At 42.4% G+C, this 19,413-nt stretch overlaps 3 protein-coding genes across 6 annotated transcripts; 1 reads left to right on the top strand and 2 right to left on the bottom strand.

Moving 5' to 3' along the window:
- The first annotated feature begins 1,215 nt into the window (after nt 1-1,215).
- si:dkey-106l3.7 (uncharacterized) lies at nt 1,216-9,876 on the top strand. 2 transcript variants are annotated; one of them, XM_053874216.1, is made up of 6 exons: nt 1,216-1,957; nt 8,234-8,395; nt 8,500-8,683; nt 8,748-8,827; nt 8,925-9,004; nt 9,188-9,876. In XM_053874216.1, exons 1-6 carry the CDS (start codon nt 1,244-1,246, stop codon nt 9,273-9,275), a joined length of 1,308 nt encoding a protein of 435 aa, XP_053730191.1. In that variant the 5' UTR covers nt 1,216-1,243; the 3' UTR covers nt 9,276-9,876. The 2 variants fall into 2 exon arrangements, with proteins under 2 accessions (XP_053730191.1, XP_053730201.1); XM_053874226.1 differs by having other exon boundaries at nt 1,217-1,957; nt 8,928-9,004.
- Nucleotides 2,869-9,890, bottom strand: LOC128764518 (somatolactin-like). The gene is made up of 5 exons (XM_053874291.1): nt 6,820-9,890; nt 6,493-6,683; nt 5,394-5,492; nt 4,727-4,903; nt 2,869-3,614 (listed from the first exon to the last, which is right to left on the bottom strand). The coding sequence occupies exons 1-5, from the start codon at nt 6,851-6,853 to the stop codon at nt 3,411-3,413; spliced, it is 705 nt and encodes a 234-aa protein (XP_053730266.1). The 5' UTR covers nt 6,854-9,890; the 3' UTR covers nt 2,869-3,410.
- Nucleotides 9,891-10,031: 141 nt separating this feature from the next.
- On the bottom strand, nt 10,032-16,808 carry rnf208 (ring finger protein 208). Of its 3 annotated transcripts, none has more exons than XM_053874274.1 (2): nt 16,159-16,808; nt 10,032-11,925 (listed from the first exon to the last, which is right to left on the bottom strand). In XM_053874274.1, the coding sequence occupies exon 2, from the start codon at nt 11,140-11,142 to the stop codon at nt 10,366-10,368; it is 777 nt and encodes a 258-aa protein (XP_053730249.1). In that variant the 5' UTR covers nt 11,143-11,925; nt 16,159-16,808; the 3' UTR covers nt 10,032-10,365. The 3 variants fall into 3 exon arrangements, with proteins under 3 accessions (XP_053730249.1, XP_053730242.1, XP_053730254.1); XM_053874267.1 differs by having other exon boundaries at nt 16,286-16,807; XM_053874279.1 differs by lacking the exon at nt 16,159-16,808 and adding an exon at nt 13,945-16,121.
- Nucleotides 16,809-19,413: the final 2,605 nt, after the last annotated feature.

The following is a 19,413-nucleotide window of genomic DNA, read 5'->3' as shown; positions in this document are numbered from 1 at the left end:
ATGACATCGTCCTTTGTCTGGTGTTTCTGACAGTTAAGAGGCCTTTGTGAGTCAGGCCTGATGAGCCGAACTGTCAGCATTCACCTGAGGAGCAGATGGTATCTGCAGCAGGAATGCTCAGTCTACACATTCCGACAATCTCAGATATGTCTGTGACGCACACATGAGGATGTTTCAGTTTCTTACTTTGCTTCCCATTCACATAAAACTTTATTCATGAGATGTTTGGATTTTGGAAGTTTACGATGTGGGCTTTAGGTTACAAGGAAAAGTACTCATATATTTGGTTTTCTATGCCTTAAAAGTGTACAAAATCTCTGTCATCTGATGTTTCTTTATTTTATTAATTAATTAATTTATTATTATTATTTATTATTATTACAGTTTTGCATTTTTTTTCCTCTCTGCGGACCTTTTAAAAAAGTCATTTTCTTTCAGCCGCGCATGACTGCACCGATGTGACCTGCCGAGTGTCGATTTATGAGGAGCGCTTACATCAGAAAACAGCTCTGTAATGTGGGGTTAATGAGTTGTGAGCGGCCAGGAGAGTAATTATTGACAAATGGAAAACATCACTTCAAATGCATATCAATGTAGACAGATGTTGTCTGGCTTTTATCAGTCACTCTATAAATCCTGATCTATAAATAATACGGTTGTGTAAAGAGATTTCACAGGTGACAGCTGTTTCATTGTTCACTACAGAGACAGGAGACAAGATTATTATTCTTATTGTTATTATTATTAATATCAGTAGTAGTAGTAGTAGATTAAGATAAACATTTCCAGCTTTTTTATTTCAATGAATAACATTTTGTAATTGAAATTACAACCTGAATTCATATCCATCGTTTTAATCTCCTTTCTACAATGAATATAAATGGGTCATTCACCCGCAGGTTTCATATTCATGTACATTCATGAACTACTGATGTCAGAGCGATTGTTTCAACTTCAAAAGGCATCTCAGTTGCAGCTCTGTATGACACCATCACATTCTTTACTCGAGTGTTTTTGAATGAACCTGGTTGAGATGAGAGCTTATCCTGTCTCGCTTTTTCTCGGCAGTGAGGAATATGGAATAGCAGAGCGACTTGGTCACTGTTTCCTGGAGTATCACTGGCGGACAGGTATCAACAAGCAGCTCAGCGTTACGACAGGCCGGATGACGGAGGGAGAGGTGTGTCTGCAGTGCAGAGGAGGACCAGAGAATGTTTTGAATTCTACCTCACCAGCTCACCTAATGACTGTGTGGGCCGTCTCTAATGTCTGCTTCTTCTTCACTTTCCTGTTTTCCTTTCAGCAGCTACTGTCAGTAGGGGAGAAGCCTTTGGACATGAACCTTTACAGGAGTTTTGGAAATCTTATGGAACTTTGGGTAGCAGAACAAAACTCACATCGGGATTCGGAATGGATTGGGAACCATGATGGAGACTCCGCTGCATCTTCACCAGACATGGGGACAAATCTTCGAACCGATTCCGTGGACTCTGGAGTGGAGACGGCCAGTTCGGCCACGTCTTTCCCAGCGACTCCCAGCTCCATGATGAAAGACCTGGATACTTTCATCGTAGAGAGCGAGACAGACGGACAACACCATCCTGTCTCACCCATAGAGTCCCCTCTGCCGTCCTCCTCCTCCTCGCCACATTTAGGTTCTGACAGAGCTCATGGCAGATCCACGCCGTTGCACCTGAAAGTGGAGAGAGCTCTTCAGAGAACCGATCGAAAATGCCAAAAGCAGATGCCAATTTCACCGGACGAGGTTCTGAAGAGACAGTGGTGGATGTCAGCTCAACAAAAAAGGCCCACAGCGGACAGTAAGGGTCAAAGGTCGCAGAGTTTTGGAGTGAAGAGGATAGGCGCTCCGTCCGTGCCGGCCAGGCACATGTCAGATTTGAGCAGAAGGCCGCTGTCGGTGATCAACGACAGCCAGACGCTTCAGACCACTGTCGAGGTGAGGAGGTGTAGCTGTGTTTTTCTGCCTCCAGTCTGAGTATAAAGCAAGTTTCACAGTAACATGTATGGTCCTGCACTGCTCGTGAGAGGGAAACCAGACTTTAGCCCACAGCCTGAGCCGCTCGCAAGCTTGTCATTACTCAAACCCGTGCACCATTGTGACCACAAACTGTCACAAGGTCGTCTGTGGTCGTAAACCAGTTGGCCCACTTGCTCTAACAGGCAGCAGAACAAAGAGCACTTGTGCCGCCGTAGATAAACGCTGGGAGTGAACAAAAGGTTGTCATGATTAAGAAAAGTAAATGTGATTGAGTTTCACAGCGTATGTGACTGAACTAGCTCAGTACTCTTTCTTTGGGTGTGCTTGCAAACAGTATCCTAATTTGAATCCAAGCCAGAGTTATGCGGCAGCACCTTCAGATCAGAGGCAAGTCTTCTTTACATTATTTATAGATCTAATGATGCTTTCGTTATTTTTGATCCGTGCAGCTCTGCAACTTTTCTCAATACTGCGACTAAGATGCCATAACAGAGATTCATTTTGTTTCATGACATGTACATTTTCAATCACAAAACAAAAGCCTAACCATAAAGTTACAGTTTTCATGTGTCTCTACACGTCATCATATGACATATTACACATTCACCGCTCATTTATTGGCATCACACTTCTTCTGCAACCAGGTCACACACAAAAAAAGAAAAAAAGGTTAGGGTTAGGTAACTGTAGCGTGTGTGGTGTGGAATGCAAATACATTGAAAGTTGTGCGACAGGTCTGCTACAGTCACACAAATGTGAGGTTTCTCATTGACTTTCTTCAACTTTCTTCATCCAACTTCAGCCTCAGATTGAGGGCCAGCCAAATGTCCCCACAACATCATACAGTCTTCAAAAGGATAATGTTCTGTCAAGAATTGGTCCCTTCATATCATTTCTGAAGCACAACAACTTAAAAATGTTTTTTTCATCCCTCAATAAAAGCGTGTGTGTAGTATCATATAGGTGAGCGGTGCATGTGTCATATGCATATTTGCAATGTCATATGACATTTTATTGACCTTGACACCTTTGAACTTTGAACATGTTCCATTTCTCTCTTGTGATTCCTCTTTCTCTGCTTGACTGCTGCTCCAGCTGATGCAGAACTCTATTAAGAGTCTCACTTAATGCTGGCTAGTGAGGAATGTTAGGATTATAGACATAGATGAGACCAAATGGGGATCCTCTAATGGTGATCGTCTTTATAGAGTGAGCCATGTTTAGAGAAACAACCAGGCGAAGTGACATGCAGAATTTTAAGAGGCTAACAGAGCAACACATATCTGTACCATGTTGTCTGGATTTTGTAGAGCTGTTTGTTTGTTGGTAAGGTGATCTACCTTATTCTATATTGCGTGAGGAACATTCTGAACATCAAATCTTGAGAAACCACTGCATTGTTATTGATCGATTAACTGGTCATATATGTACAGTTATTGTTGCGTGTTCTGGATCTAAGAAATTTCAAGAATAACTCCATCTTGTGGGTGTCTTTCTTGAAGCAGCTGAGCAACCTGTAGTCCCTCATAACAGACTCCAGCATCTGTGCAGGGACGTCATGCTGGAAGAGGCTGTGTTGAGTGTAGTTGATGGATGGCATCTCCTCATCCAGCACCTTACAGACAACAAATCAAAAACGTTCAAAGGTGATCCATCCATGTCTTGACGTGTCGTTCATTATTTGAATGACCAGAAATGAGCGCCACCGTTTCCCATAGGCTGCTGAGGCTTCATAATCGGATTAACATGATGTAAGGTAGGGGTTCTTAACCATTTTGATACGGAGGCCCACATTTCCCCGAACAAATGGGCCCGGGGCCCATTCAAGAAATAGAACTGATTCATGACTGTTGATTTCATTTGTGATCAATAACCATATTCAATCAACTTACACATAAACAAACCAAAACCTTGTGAAATGACATGAAACCATGTGATCATCGCAAAGATATTTGTCATCAAAAAGTCCAACCAGCAGCAGAACCGGGTGCAAGTCATATTCATCAAATTTACTGAAGGAAAAAATACACTTGATGCAAACTGAATAAAATTCTGAATAAAATAAACATAATAAAACCATGTCTAAATATCATGAAATAAAAATAATATATTTTATTTAAACTCCAAGAGATGTATTTAAACTCCAAAGAAGAAGTAATGTATAAATGAAAGTATCGCCATGAAATAATACATTTTCATAACTGCCTTATGTCAATTCAGTGAGACACTACTGCCACCAAATGTGGCAGCAATATTACAACTGAGCCTCTTGCGGCCCAGAGGTGTGAAACAAAAGAACTTTCAGCAGCTCAGTCTGGTGGAGCCTGCGGTATATGCCACTGATCCAGAAGCAGTTGTTGCAATTTGGAATAACGTTGTAATAAAACTGAGCTGACACTAGGGTGAACTTGTGTTTCGATCCAGCAGAAAAAGCAGTGCAGATTTTCATATTGTCATGACAATGATGACAAACAGTATGGAGTATTGGTTGAAGACAGTGATTAAAGTGGAGACAAAGAGAATAAAAAGGTTTGGATGTTAATGCTAGTGACACAATCATAAAACACCATAGTATTCATTTATTGCATTGAAGCTTTAAGTTAAACTGATTTTTGTAATCCTGAAAATATACAAAACTAAAAAGTTTGTGTCCTTTCAGTGAAAGAATATAAGAAATGTAATGCAAATAGACCAACGTCACTGCACATGCAGGAACTAGTGACTGACCTTCTTTATGAGCACGACCACCCCCTGCTGCAGACTGAGCAGTTTCCCCGACGCCCACTTGGTCTTGTAAAGCAGCCTATCTGGGGCGTCGTAGCGACGAAGTGCCATCTGTAGGTAGACTAAAGGCTCAATCCAGGATTGAACCAGCGTCAGAACAGAGTGCAGCAGCCGTTTATCCTGCGCAAAAGAGGAGGAAAAACAAAACAGTCCTGAACTCTGACTACAATGAGTCCGAGTAGGTCCCTACACTGCCACAGGAAACACCTTCCAGTAAAAATAAGAGCATGATCTTTCTGTCACAGAATAGAGTCCACTTTGTTAGTTATTGTCTTGGCTTTTCTTTCATGAAGATCAACCTTAAAAATTAATGAAGAAATAAATGATGCATTCTGAAGCGTGTTTAAAATCACCTTCATAACATGTAGATATGTGCGTATCCTATACTTTATGTGGTTTGAAAATGTTTTTTAAACAAGTGAATGAGGTTTGGTGAAGCGGTGACTTCATGTTCAGATTTCAGTAGGTGGCGCACTCTGTTTCATTGAAATTGTAGTTCAAACATGAAACCTTTTTTCCCCACTGTTTTCCAGTTCCATCTGTAGTAGGCTACGTTACGAAATATGTGGAAGCTTGGAAGTACGTTAGATCAAAAATAATATTTGCTTACAGACATCAGATGGATTTCACGTGTGTTGCCGGGCACCGCCAAGGACTTAGTGATGCAGGCATATCCCACCTTGTTCATTTGTGGCCGAAACATTTCCTCCTGTATGTACAGTACACACACAAACACAGTGCAAAAAGAAAGTGTCATGTATAAAGAACGGCGGTTTGAGGCAAAGGGTGTCTGGAAACTCTCCAAACATGAATAAAACCATGCCAAAGAGATTGTGATAAAATCAAAACAGTTATTTAAAGTAAGTAAATACATAAACAACTCCCTATATATTTGCCATATTTCCTGGAGACATTTTAAACCAATACATTTTCTGCAATTTGTTTCTGTAAAACGCATGTCAAAATGGCCAAATGTCAGTAGATACATTTTACAAATTAAAAGGGGTTTTGTACAGGACTTTCAACTAATCTCAACTGGGCTTTGGCAGAGGTGTTGAGCCTTGGGATTTTTTCAATGAATGAAATGCACCGTGGCTAAATAAAGGTTGAGAAACGCTGGTCTAAAGAGTTACTTACCCACTCGACATGCGCCAAAGTTTTGTCACGACTCGCTCTCCAAACCCAACATGTTCATTAAACTATGTTGAAAATTAGATTTAATGCAACAATAGCCAGATTATATCAGGCAAAATAAAAAGCGGACACTCTTGAATCAATGGTGTGAGCAGAGTGGGTAACATCGATTCGCCAACTTATTCTCATTGCCATTGCAGCAGAGCAGGTACAGTAGGGGCGAGACTTATCTCGTATCACCATTCAAATGAATGAATGCTCATCGGCCTGCAGGACAAAAGTATTTTTGAATTTATATCACATTATTTTTTAGTAAGTAATCAGAAAATAAGTTAGAAGAGTCACAATATTTGTTAGTGATCATGGTCCATTTTCTATTAAACGACTTTCTGCCATCATTGTCATTGTTGGCATCTTCTCCTCCTAATACATAGTACAGAATATTCTGCGAACACATGCATGAACAAGTTGATTATTTATGGTTTATATAAGTTGAGACTAACCACTATAGTTAGCATATAAAAAGACATCATATTATTGGTTATTGTGCTACCTAAAATCTAGCTGTTACTTACAAACATAGTGCAGGCTTCTTCCAAAACGCGGTGGATGAGCTCAGCATGTCGGATGGCCCTGTCAAGTTGTTTCCCCTGGGAGATTGACAGGCAGCGCGAGAGGCTGCTCTGCTCATCCTTATGGTCGAGTGGCATGGTGACGGCGATGATGAGTGGCCAAAGAAGCACAGAGCAAATGGTTCCCTGCGCCACTGCACATGAGCGCGAAATAAATGTGCTCAATATAAACAGGTGCAGAAAAGATCATTGGGCTCAACAAACTCGAGACACTTACACAAGTAACGTCGCAGTTCTGCCAAAACAGACTGACAAAAAAGATTGTATTACCTGCCATTTCCACTTTGTTCACGTGAGTTGACATGCTGCTGTGTTTTTAATGATGGAAGTGTGACAGAGTTTCAACAGACACTGTCTGGATTCAAGAAGGTACAACAGAAAGTAAATCCACTAACTAGTCAAAAATAATCTAACACAAACAAAGGATTCCAAAGGTCCAGCAGGGATGGAATGCGGCTCAATAATCATCGACTGTCAGACGTCTCCATTGAGGACCAACAGGCAGAATCTTTATGGAGACTGAAATACTTAAAGAAATGCATTGATTCCCTTTGTCTCGGGAAATGACGACCAGCGTCCGGAACTCCGGTTTGAACAGCGGGGCTACTCCATAGTGTAAACGTAAACCTTTACATTATGAAATTATGATACTATATATTACATTTTTTATAATATAATATAATATAATATAATATAATATAATATAATATAATATAATATAATATAATATAATATAATATAATATAATATTCAGCAACTGATATATAAGTATAAACAAATCTACAGAGAAGCTTAGTGTTTTGACAAGAGAGCTTCCTCTCACAAAGGGGGCATGCATTTAGTTCAATCCATACCAATACACAGGGCACGTTTCTTGCTCTACTGTCCTACCTGTTCTTAAATCAAGTCTTCTCTCTATTAAATGAGGGATTTATCATTTGTCATTGCAGGAGAAAGAACACACCTGTCATTTTTCATTGCCGTTGCTGATGTTGACAACACACGTTTCCCATCCGCAAGTTCTCAAGACACTTAGACAAGACACTTTCTTCAAATACAACTGCATTTCATTTGAAATCTTGTTCTCTTCCATTCTTTGACTTTATCTGAACATGCTTCAACATTAACCGACAACTAAGATTCAGATAAAGAAGAAGTAATCTGACCAGCCTTCAACCATAAAACTTAATGTCACTTTAAATGATTTCTTCTCTTCACCTTCCAAGTCGAAACATGGATTTTACATTACATATATGACTGTAGCAATACAGACGTTATGTATTTGTAAAATACTGTATTAATTTACCAACAAAGCATCCAATCTACTTTAATTAAGGAGCACTGGTTTTGGTTATCTATGAATATGCCCTCATATATTTTCGTGATTTGGCCGCACATTCATATAGGTTGTTGCAATACTGTCTTCACGCCAGTAAAAGATGCGAAACAGTATCGGAGCGTTCAAGTCATATTTTTCCTGTATGTTAGTGAGAAACAGATTTAGAAAACCAGACTCACAGAATGCTGACACGTCAACCGACACAGATGGGACATACAGGAAACTGGAATTATAAAGTGAACTAACTAGCTTAATAAATAATAAACCATGGATCAAATTGAGAATGTAAGGTACGATATTGAAATGTATCTAATCCTGTATGTTGACATTGGCATGTTAACAAAGGACCCGGGAGGGGAAGAAAAAACAGGCCTGAGTCCGGCATTCAGCTACTTGGAGCGTGTTTGCCAAATTCTGGAGAGAGCTGCCAAAGAGCAGATGAACATCCGGTCCTCACAGATGGAGATGGATTCGCTGCAGAGTCACGAAGGCATGCAGGTTAACCAGGTGAGCACAGTCGGTTCTCAACTGGGCTGGACCACACATGCGTGCTCGGTGGATTCACACCGTGCCAGAAAAATGTCAGTGTAATTCATTGAAGTCTCCTGTAGGCTGCACACGCCTCGTGTCAGCTTGACGTTCAGGCCGCTGAGGAAGAACTAGAGGCTTGCCGAAGGCTCCAAACTGAAGGGTGCGACCAATCTGGCAGCGAACCACAGAAACTCAAGCACAACTTTGATGAACAGATCCGGAAACGATCCTTTTCTGACGCAAGTGTTGCGACACTTCACCTAAGTGAGTTTCGGTTGGCAAGTTCTCGCCGTAATACTCCTGCTCTCATATTACGTTTGGTTAACAGGAAAACTGAACTCGGACAGTAGAGGGCAGCATCAGAGCATCGATCATCTTCCTGAAGAGGAAGGGGGTCAGAAGAAGGAGGTGAAGGACCAACCAACGCTTTATAAATTTGAGAATACATTTTGGTGTCATCTGCAATCTGACACGACTCAAGTGTGCATTTCTATCATCCTGTCAGCAGGCTGGGTTCAAAAAGAACTGGAAGTTGAAAATCACGTCCCTGACAAGAGGAGATCCGGTGGCCAAAGCGCTGAAGAGGTGAGATGTTTGTGCTTGAGTCAGCAGGATTACAGAAAAATGAAACACGCTGCTCCAAAATGGCTGCCGGCCTTCCCCACGCAGTGGTCCAGAAATAACTTGCATCTGTTGGTTCCTGCACATTTCAGTGACTCTCTCTGTTCCCTGTGAAATGACCTAAATCTGAGTTTTGTATTTAAACAGCCACGGGAGTGTGTCTTCTGAGAGAGTCTCGCCACGACGGAGACTGAGCCAGCTGTTCAGGAAGACCAGGAGAACTGTGCCCGCATGAATGATCCTACTGTGAGCGCCATGTTTGGATTCATGTTTGGGCAACACACGAGACCCTACAGCTCAGGGACTGTGTTTCAACCTGTACATTTTTATTCATGCAGCAAGAGATTTCTTTTATACATTTTCTAAATAAAAAAAAAAAATGCCACTAAACTCGGTTTTTGATGACAGTCAACAAAATGACTCCCCCAAACGGTGATGGACGACCTACACTACTCCATCAATACACACAATCATGATCACATTTACAAATCTAAAGCAATAGATGAAGAATGGGATTATTTACTGTGACTGTTCTCAGTTCTCCACCCTACTTGTTGAAATGCTTTTTTGTCACATAATCAGATGCTGTTTTAAAAATGAAATCATAATCGTTATTATAAATGTATTATGTATTTATGTATTCAAGTCTTGCTATGAATTAAAAAGAACCCCTTTTTGAACTATTTTGTAAAACGTGTAAATAAGAGTCAAAAATGCAGATGTATATGTCATGTAAATCTCAACAAGAGGAGACTGAAATAGACATTTCATTTATATATATGTACAGTATAGAAATGGATTAAATTCATTATTTTGGACAAAAAAACTAATACTTTCAAGTTGTTGTTTTTTTTAAACATTACATATTTAACAACATTTGGGATTTGGTTGATGATGATAATTTGTATCTTTCAAAACAGTAAAAAGGTTGGTGGCCACCTTTGCTAAATTTCCTTCCTTATATATATTTAATCATGACACAAACAGACCATTGTCGCAATTTAATCTTTATTCACCTAGGTTGGGGGGGAGGGTTGACCTCCCCTGGCATTCCCATGTAAAGAGAAGTCAATGACAAATACATCCAACCAAACAAGAGGGTGAATAGGATTCCAGTTCATACATAAAATACATGTATTTACTCTCTCTTCCACCGACATCCAGTAGTCCCACACAGTGACCATCTGTGCTATTAAATATATAGAGATAACATCTGTGGAGGGATTTATGGGGGTGAGATGGGGGCGCTGCAGAAAGGTGATAGCTTATTGGCAATAGTGGGTGAGGGGGAGCAGCGTGAGTCCAGTCTGCAGCGTCGTCCTCGCCTACATGATGCCGCAGGACGACAAGGGGTTGGCGATCTGGCAGGTGCAGGCCGACTGGCAGTACTGGCGCACAGTCTGGTAGCAGCTGCGGTCGGCCTCCCCGCCCCACTGCACCGGCCCGTTGGGATCCGAGGGCAAACGGCTCAGGATGCTGGTGTTGATGGCCAGGGCAGCCAGGCCGTAGTCAGTGAACAGCACCGTCTCACGTCGGCAGGTGGGGCAGGAGATGAACTTGTACTTGGGACAGGACTCGTAGAGTATCTGCAGACACTCCTCACACACGGAGTGCAGACAGGACAGGATGCGAGGACGCTTGCCGGCGAAGTTGTAGGTGTGCCCACAGGTGGGGCAGTCGAGTGGCTCACAGGGCATGACGGGTCCTGACGAGGAAGAGGAGGACGAGGAAGAGGAGGTTGAGGAGGAGCGCAGCACGTACTGGTTGACTATCACGTCTTCCATCTTGTAGTGGAATTGGTGGTAGCAGATCTCGTTGGCACTGGTTTTACGCTGCGCGAGGAAGCTCTGCTCCCTGCGGATCAGAGGGACGGGCGAGGGCACCATTGGTCGTGGGGAGCCCGTCATGTCCAGCGTCAGGTCACTGCAGGCTTGGTTGACGATAATTTCTCCTTCGCCGCCACCGTCCCATGCCACTCTGGGAGGCGGAGCATAGCGAGGCTGGGTGACGGGGACGGGGCACTCTCTGGGGAACTTCTCCGACTGGATGATCTTCACGGTGTCCATCGGAATGGTGACGGGCTGACGCCTGAGGCAGGACATTCGCAACTTTGTCTTTTGGAGATAGAAGAGAGATCTGCTTAGGCAATGGCTTCAGATGGTATGCGTTTAGATCTCTTCAGAGAAGTCAACCATTTGAGGGGACATGAGGACGAATGGTGGCCTCCATGTTTCTTCTGACAGTCCTAAAAGGAGCAGAGTCAGAGCACCTTGCAGCGGGTGTCAGCGGACGCCGCAACAGCTTACGCTATCTGACCGGTGTTGACAGCTTAAAGGTACTTTTCTTCTTGTTGGTCTCACAAATGCTGATGTTTTAAATGGCTATTTCAACAACTTGGATTCACAGACAACAGACAGTAGCACAGAGCTCTCAATCGGAGAAAACACCAATAAATAATCTCATATGCACATCAACATTAATATATACAAACAGTACTCGTGTGGTTGTCTATGTATTTACTATTTCCAAGAAGTCCAGAAAAAGTCTTAGATGTTATATAGTGGTCCTCCTGGAGACGATCTTCCACTGTTTCCTTCACACGCCTTGTGCCCTTTCTGTCTCTGGTTTTCACTTCAAGTGTAAGACAAGTCTGTTTCAAGGAGTCACAGATGAGTTGGCTGGAGATGGTCTTCTTTTGAGGAGTTAAAATGCATCATAGAGTAGGAGTCTCTCAAAGGCTCATGAATTCCTCAGGAGGGAGGCAGGTAGCCAGAACTTGTAAAAAGAGAAGGAAGCAACAAGTCGGAAAGACGCCTTAGAACTTGTCTCTTTTGTCACAGATTCAAATGGGAAATGTGTCTCCTCCTCACGTTTTCTCCATCAACCTGTGGAGACCAAAGGAAAATGTTTCAGTACAGTTCTGTCTCAGATTCCACTATATCTGACCAAATATGAGAGTTGGCGTGGTGGTCTTCATAGCAAAAGACCCATGAAGTGAAGCAGCGTTTTTAAAGACAGAATAGTAAGTGTCAATCTGAAGAACATCTCTGGTGAAACAGTGGTTTGTGGAGCTCAGCTGATGAGCCTGGTAAAATGGAGATGGCCAAGCTGATCACGATGTAATGGGTCAACACGTCACCAGGCTTGATGAAGGTGAAGAGAAAATTCCTCTTTCTCCCTTAACAACTGGACACACTCATACCTACAGATGATTGACTTCAGTAAAACATGTTTGGACAGTGGGAGGAAAAGACCCTTCTGTCTCAACTGGATTCAAACAGGCAACCTTTTTGCAGTGACTATTTTCCACCATGATGGTACTACTTTGTTTTTCAATTGCGGCTTTGTAACTGATTGATGGACGCTTTCAGTAAGAGAAAAATTCACACGAACCCAGACGCAGAATCTGGTTGTGACACCATTGCGGCTTTGCTTTTGTAAAACTTTCCGCTTCCTGTCCTCGTCCTCAGTGCTGCGTCAGTGAGTTGCTGACATGCGTAGGAACACGTTACGGTCTGTCCGTGGGTTTGTGTTTTACTGTGTGTGGGCTTAACCAAAGGAAACAAGTGCATGGATGAACAGTTGCAGATAAACTGACGAAAGCTGTCTACGGCAGACGAGGGCGGATGACACATCTATTCATTCTCCACTCTCACTGTTGACAGTGATGAATCATTGGCAGCAGAAAGAAAACTGAATACAGGAGGTGACCTACATGGCAGAGAGGGGACACAGAACTTGTCCTAGCGTCTATTTCTGGTTTGTTTACCTTAGCACCATTCTGTGATTTCCTGCCCCCAACCTTGTAACGACAGAGACGCGCCTAACTAACAAAAGTGCTTTTGTATGTCACGTGACGCTGAGCTATTTTGGCGGGTATTTGCTCCTCCATATAATCCTCTGTGCTCATGCGAGCAGACTTCACAAACACACAGTAAAAGTCATTTCGCAGCTGAGTGAAAGTGTCTCTGTCGCTGAGACACGACGCCCCAAAATAGCGACCGACTCCAAACCATTCTCTCCTTCTTCACGCGACGACTGCAGTCATCGAGCTTTGATCTTTTCAGGAGATAACAGAAGACTTGTTTCATAACATTTGCCTTGAAGCGAAGACATCATTAAAAATGAAAGTGTTGTACTCGCATAATAATTTTGAACCACAGTAGCAGGTACAAAGAGCAGGGTAACATTTTTGACAGTGAAAATGTGCAGTTGTAATAATCTGAAAAGCAATGTAAACACATTTGAAGCAAAACACTAGTCAACATTTCTGTTGCCTGAGTGCTCTGTATAGGGCAAATTCATAATCTGCAGATCAGTTGAGAGAGTGTCAACTTGAAATTAGCCCCAATGCATTACAAATGTGAAAAGTCTGAGTCTGTCTTGGATGCTCGGCCTGTGACTCGAAGCTGAGTCATTGCTTCTTAAGACGGAATAGAAATAGTGTCGAAATAGTTATTGTTTGCCTTTCGTCTGAGTTTTTTTTAAAGGTACTCGTGTTAGCAAATCTTTCTCTGCAATGTATCAAAATAACAGTTATTGAAATAATAACGTGCCTCTCTAAATGTGAATAAAAGCATGTGTTAAATATTTATTTGGCAGCCCGTTTTCTTAAAGTTACAAGCTTGATAGCGTTTTAATTCCATGAAATTCTTCTTTGGCTTGTAAGACAGCCAGGATTAATGCAGCAGGTGGAGCATATGTTCCACCCTAGCCCAAGTTTTTTGGCAGGATGCTCCTCCTGGCACAGCCAAGCTTGGACCGGAATTTTGACCCGGGACGTCTACCGAGAAGGAGGCCTGAAGCGAAGAGGGAGTGGCGACAAATGCACATAGTGACAACATTCTGCTTGTGTTCCTACGACACCCAGATCACGTTTATTTATTCTCATCATAAAGACTCACCGGGCGCAGCTATCAGACTTGGATCTTGATATCAAACCCGACCGCAGGGATCCAGCTCACACAAAAAAATCCGGTCCACAAAGGAATCTTTTGAGGCTTGGAGATGAAGCAGCTAAAAATGACTCTCTAATTGGTGCTGATGCTCTGAAAAGAGCTGACAACGAATGCAGACGGCCTGCTGATGGGCCAGATTTGGCGCAGCCCCTTCCCTTATCGACAGAGTCCTCTGCTGTTATGTAAGAGGCTGATCTCTCAGCAGAGAGGGCCCGGGCCGCAGCTCTCACAGTCTTTACATCCTGGGTGTGTGTGTGTGTGTGCGTGTGTGTTTACACTCTCTGCTGGGGAATTATTACACTAATGAAATCATGGCAGGCATTTGACCTGGTCGTCGCTGGCGAGAGGAGAAAGAGGAGTGGAAAGCATAGAGTTGCAGAGGAGAACATTCTCACCCTCAGATGACCGATCACTGCGGCACCCTTTGCATTCCACAGGAAGACAACCAAACACAACGGGAATCAGCCGCCGCATCTTTTATAGCATCTGTCGTGATAAAGTCCCACCCAAAAGGAGAGAGGTAGAGATATGCCGAGAATGTTCTTATCGCCTTGAAATTCCTCCCTACATGTTTCTTTTTTCTGGCAAACTATCCCTACCACAGCGTGTGGAGAGGTTCAGTGTGATCTGAATGAGTCATGCAGATCATCTGCCTCTCTACCTGCTCTCCTCTCTCAATGAACACTCGCTGCCTTCTTGTCCGCCCTGCACCCCGTCCACCCATCCCATGACCAGTCTTGACCCTGAGAGGACAGAGTCTGCGGCTTCACATACCAGCAGCGCGCAGTCAGGTATTCAGACAATGTGGAGCTGTGTGTCCACATTCATGCCTCCTCTGGAGAAAAAGCCTGGCAATATTACTGACCTGTAATGTGCTGTTTTTATTGCATAACCTCTGACCAGATAGGACAAATCCCCACATTCATAATATGCAGCTTCATCTCTCATGCACATCGTGTTTATGTTTCTTAAAGTGGATTAAATGTTGCATAAATCCATTAGAGGACAGCTGCATTCTGCTCTTTTATGCTCATTCACTAATAAAAAGATGATCCCTCACGCTCACATGCATTTGTATTTGAAATTGTCATGTTGATCGGTAAACAAATATTGCAGTAAAATTGTTCTAGATTGATACATTTAATATTTCCCTGGTGCACTGAAGGAAACAGCGATATCACTGGTGTTAAAATGGCAGTGGGAACCAAGATTGTCATCTCATCGCCCACATTTCATGAACCTCAAAAATGTCTTTGTTTACCATCTCTTGGTGTTTCTTAAATCAGCACATCTTTCCGAAGTCACATGTTCACCTTCTTCTAAAATGCATGATGGTGGTCTGATGTTTGTCTCTGATGCCGCTGAGTGCTCTGAGAGTTTGAGAGGAGGCGTTGTTTTGAATAATTCAGCCCTGCTGTCAGCCACTGTAGGCCATTTTGACTGACAATTCATTACAGCCACACAGCCGTTGCTTTCATCCATGTTGCTCTCGCAGCATCGCGGCAGAGCAGAAATGTGGAAACGCTGGCTGAAACTGAACCTCAGTGGTGATTATTGATCAGCCATCCTCAGTAGCTTTGGTTTGATTGATTAAATGATTTTTTTTGTTTTTTTAAGAAGCGGTTCAGACTCACATTGAACTTGCCTGTAAGATGTAAAACATATTTTAGATGGCGCATGAGGGAGGGGTGGGTTCTGGAGGGGCAGTTATGCAATCGCAGCATGGTGTACCCAGCAGACTCACTGCAGCAGCGATGTACGGCCAATATGAAGATGCCTTGGTGTTGCTGACAGACACAGAACAGGCAGTTCTGTTTACTGTGCTCCTTAGCCCCCCACCCCCACCATCTGTCTGAGCAGACCTCGGTCCAACATCACAATGTATGAAATCTCCTGCATCCTGCAACACGCCATCATGCTTCAGCGAGTGCCGTTGTTTACCATTAGAAAAACGTAGCTGCTGCGCAGGTAAGACTGCGAGTGTCTCCATTCATGTATCTGTTTCCTAGTGTGCAAAATGGACGTCCATGATGCAACCACCGTGCAAGTCCAACTCCAAGATCACAAAGAAAATCTGATGCAAACGCACAGCTGCTATCTAGATATCAAAGAGTGGAAGCTGATATATGATGTACATTACATAAACTGTGCAAATCTCACCTGTCTACCTGCCACATGTCCTGCTCCTCTCCTGTCTCACCTCCTCACAACAGTCCATTTGTCATAGAACAGGATGATTTTAAGCTAAAACCAAGACCATGGTTTCTTAATTTAGTGGATGACTCACCGGAGGGAGGGTGCTCTCTTTTGTCCATTTCAGTCTGCAGGCTGCAAAGGGAGGATGTAAGATGGAGGAAGCAGTGACAAGGTGGACGCATCATGTCTGCTGCTGCCGCACTCAGCATCCCTTTCCCCCCTCGGTAGCCTCGTCGCTCACTCTCTCACCGTTGCCTCTTCGTTTCTGAGCTGTAGTGGAGCATCTGCCGCTTGGATCTCCTTCTCCATCCTTTTTCCTCTTTCCCTCCTGCTGTCCGAATACTAAGCTTGTAATGTCGACACACCACAGCTTTACGTCTGTCTGAATGTCCTCGTCTCTTTCAGTCAAGTCTGTGAACAGGCAACCTGGCTTTTCCTTTCATTATTTCACCAGCAGCCGTTCATTCCTTCTTGTTCTTCTCCTCCGTCAGCTCCAGGCAGTGCACCTCACAGTCACACATGCGCAGTGGTTTCACACATACATGCACACACACTAACACATACTCTCCCCCTGCCTCTCTGCTTCTGGCTGCGTCCTTATGAACAAGGCTTGTTTTTTCTACCCACCGCTTCTCCCTCGCTCTCTCTCTCGCTCTCCCTCCCTCTTTCTCTACCTCACACACTCCCTCTTCTCGTTCTCGCTGCAGCACACACTGCAGTGCCTCTGCAGGCACCATCACATTTTTTTTGAAGTTGCTAGAGAAAATAAATTACCCGGCGAACAACATAAACAATACTCCCTGCTGACCAACCCCACGTCTAAACACAGATACACACATTCACAGACACACCCCTGAACGTGTACAGTGGTGTCTAAAATAGCAAATGACAATGCATTACATTTTACGACAAGGTGATACTTCCCATTAATAGACATATATCTATAACACAAACAAGAGTAAAGGTAAAGGTAAAGGTAAAAACCTGTCATTTCATCCAACAATGCACAACCGCAAATACTGACACCTATGTCACAGGCAGCCAGGCCCACAGGAAATGCAGGAAGCTGGTTCATGTAGATCTAATCTTCAAAGTGCCACACTGCTGAGGAAGGGAAACAGACCACAAATTCACTCACATAATTTTCAATCTTGCGTCTGACCACAGACTTCAGGGAAAGCGGGGCCTCTTATTAAACAACAGGCAGGTCAAATACCGTCTGTATTTTAGGCGTTTTCCTACACTATTATTATAATATTGTCACAGTTGTGTACCTTAACACTATATATATATATATATATATATATATATATATGCTGTACCTTGATTTAAATGATAAATAACGATGTGAGTTTTTGACGATGTCAAAACATTGTCAAAACTCACGTCATTATTTATAATTTAAATCAAGGTACAGCATATGTATGATCCAGGGAACAAGGCAAAGTGGACCACAAAATAACTTTTACCTTCCCCTTAGACTTTCATTCTTTTTTTTCCGACCTTATGTCCCATGGCCAGACCAGAAGGTTCCTTAAGCTCTTTTTAAAGTCAGATTTTTTTAGTGAAAACGCACTGAAATGTGATTTAAAACCGCACTGACACACTTATTTAATCATATTGCATTATTATATTGCAAAATGACAAGAAGTTAATGCTGTGTTATCATCACTTTTAAATATTTCAATACAGTCAGCTAATACTGGTAAGTCAACGTTTCAGTCTGTATCAAAGGACAATAAAGACTGACGTTACAAAACAGAGTAGATTTGAGGGAAAAGAAAACAAGCTGCGGGTTTCTTTCGAGCTGCATATTCAGTGATGTTGCATAATTCAGATTTCAATATTGCTTGCTTGAGTGCTCTGTCAACCGATAAAAATAATCCACTGGGACGCATCACTGGGATTTCAGTCAGTGTAAATGGCTTTGCTGCCATTATGTAGGGTTCAATCCAACATGCTGTAGGAGCTTTTATGTAAGAATTTTAAAACTTCAGTGTTGAAAGTCAGAAATGAGAAGGATGTTGGCAACACTGACACAACCCGAGTTCCTGATTCTTGAAAGTGTTGCGCAGGTGACCTTTTACGGTTGGGAAAAAATGTGCTGCGAGTATTACAGAAGGTCTGAATTAATATCACCGTTTTCCTCAGTGACAGATGTGAGTGTACAACATGTAAAACACATTTTAATGAGGATAGAAAGAAAAGCTGCACCAATACATACAAGGTTCATTCTGGCGAAAGACAACCGATCGAGTAACGAATTTACCTGACCTGCCATATTAAAGACAGGAGAATGAATCTGCATTTCTAGCAATTGTTGGAAGCATTTTTAAACAAATTGACATAGATAAAATTATCACGGAACAAAAGACATGAAAGACTTACCTGAACAGTTCCTGCATTCCCGTCAAAGAGGTAAGCGAACACCCCATGAGTCTCTACACGTAGCTGGAGCAAACTATTTGAGGAACTTTCTCCAAACAAATCGGCTATTTTCCACTCCGTGACAGGAAGACGAATTTACATCATTTGCAGAGAGAGCGTGCGGCATTTTAGAGGAAATCCAAACAAAAGGTGAGCTAACGTTAGCTTGATTTTTAGAGCTACGTTGTTAAGTTACACTTATGCCTGTTACGTTTGGGTCATGAATATTATTTATGCTATAAATATTCGTTTGAGTAGTTGACGGTGCTCCAGATAAATATCGTTAACTAGGTTATTTAGGTTATTAATTACGCTGAATATTGATGCAGGAGCAGCAAGGCGCCAGCAGGTGGAAGTAAAGCGACAATAATCCACTTCTTTCATGCTTTATTGAACATCATATGATGGATGGATCGTGGCCTGTGAAGCAGTTCGGCCAGAGTTACAGTTAAATAAGATTCGAAACACTGTTAAATACACGGATGTAGCCATATTCAGTGGGCTTCTGTCAATGCCATGTTGAATTTCCCAGAGGCAATGAGGAAGCATCATGAGGATATGTGTGAATGATTCATAACTGCGATAGATAACGTCCTCAAAAAATAATATTGACAACCACCCCAACACCCGCTGCATATTTATTGATGCATAACTGTGCTCTCCCTGTAAGTAGAACATTGCCTTATATATATATATATATATATATATATATATATATATATATATATATATATATATATATATATATATATATATATATATATATATATATATATAATCGGTCAAAAATAT

Source organism: Synchiropus splendidus, chromosome 1, assembly GCF_027744825.2.
Source record: "Synchiropus splendidus isolate RoL2022-P1 chromosome 1, RoL_Sspl_1.0, whole genome shotgun sequence".
Lineage (NCBI taxonomy): Eukaryota > Metazoa > Chordata > Actinopteri > Syngnathiformes > Callionymidae > Synchiropus > Synchiropus splendidus.
Note: the sequence above shows the minus strand (reverse complement) of the source record. Positions and strands in the feature narration are given on the sequence as shown.

Bases quoted from the DNA above. Each gene is read 5' to 3' on its own strand.
- si:dkey-106l3.7 (XM_053874216.1), top strand. From the start codon at position 1,244: ATGACTGTGTGGGCCGTCTCTAATGTCTGCTTCTTCTTCACTTTCCTG. The intron at 1,958-8,233 runs GTGAGGAGGTGT...ATGTTAACAAAG, and splicing joins CGCTTCAGACCACTGTCGAG to GACCCGGGAGGGGAAGAAAA. The intron at 8,684-8,747 runs GTGAGTTTCGGT...TTTGGTTAACAG, and splicing joins TGTTGCGACACTTCACCTAA to GAAAACTGAACTCGGACAGT.
- LOC128764518 (XM_053874291.1), bottom strand. From the start codon at position 6,853: ATGTCAACTCACGTGAACAAAGTGGAAATGGCAG. The intron at 6,684-6,819 runs GTAATACAATCT...GCTCATGTGCAG, and splicing joins GAACAAAGTGGAAATGGCAG to TGGCGCAGGGAACCATTTGC. The intron at 5,493-6,492 runs GTAAGTAACAGC...CTGTACATACAG, and splicing joins AAGAAGCCTGCACTATGTTT to GAGGAAATGTTTCGGCCACA.
- rnf208 (XM_053874274.1), bottom strand. From the start codon at position 11,142: ATGTCCTGCCTCAGGCGTCAGCCCGTCACCATTCCGATGGACACCGTG.